We start from the raw sequence: 740 nt of genomic DNA on the forward strand, positions 1-740 counted from the left end.
GGCAAAAGTTTCTCTCGAAGTGGCAATCTCGATGTGCACCTACTTAGGACTCACAGAGGAAAGAATCCATACGAATGCCAGACTTGTGGCAAAAGCTTCTCTCAAAGTGGCAATCTTCGTGAACACATTAGGACGCACATAGGTGAGAAACCTTACAAATGCCAAACTTGCGGAAAGGGGTTCATAAAAAGACAACATCTCCACAAGCACATGAGGACTCACACAGGCGAGAGACCCTTCAACTGTCAGACTTGCGGCAAAGGGTTCAAAGAACGTCACCATCTCCAGATACACACGAGGACTCACACAGGAGAGAAACCTTACAAATGCCAAACTTGCGGAAAGGGGTTCATAAAAAGACACCATCTCCACAAGCACATGAGGACTCACACAGGTGAGAGACCCTTCAACTGTCAGACTTGCGGCAAAGGGTTCAAGGAACGTTACCATCTCCAGAAACACATGAGGACTCACACAGGTGAGAGGCCCCACAACTGCCAGGCTTGTGGCAAGCGTTTCTCTCGAAGTCACCATCTCCAGATGCACATGAGGACTCACGCAGGTGAGAGAGCCAACAAATGCTAGACTTTTAAAAGACACATGAGGACACAACATCAGTGTGTTAAACCCTACATTAACCAGACTTCTGCAGATGCCATGGCAAAGGTTTCCTCATGGTGGGCATCTTTGCAGTCACGCCGGTAAGAAATATTTCATGCGTCATTCCGCGCTAACCTAAC

At 47.8% G+C, this 740-nt stretch overlaps 1 protein-coding gene across 4 annotated transcripts in view; it reads left to right on the forward strand.

Annotated features, from left to right (window-relative positions):
- LOC113202819 (zinc finger protein 791-like) overlaps positions 1 to 734 on the forward strand; it is a 10,766-nt gene extending 10,032 nt beyond the window's left edge. For all 4 annotated transcript variants that reach the window (XM_052265573.1, XM_052265575.1, XM_052265574.1 and 1 more), the window contains one exon: positions 143 to 734. In XM_052265573.1, the coding sequence (XP_052121533.1) occupies positions 143 to 585 (443 nt within the window). In that variant the 3' untranslated portion in view covers positions 586 to 734. The remainder of the gene's footprint in view (positions 1 to 142) is intronic.
- Positions 735 to 740: the final 6 nt, after the last annotated feature.

This window comes from Frankliniella occidentalis, unplaced genomic scaffold (assembly GCF_000697945.3).
Source record: "Frankliniella occidentalis isolate FOCC.00 unplaced genomic scaffold, Focc_3.1 Scaffold28, whole genome shotgun sequence".
Lineage (NCBI taxonomy): Eukaryota > Metazoa > Arthropoda > Insecta > Thysanoptera > Thripidae > Frankliniella > Frankliniella occidentalis.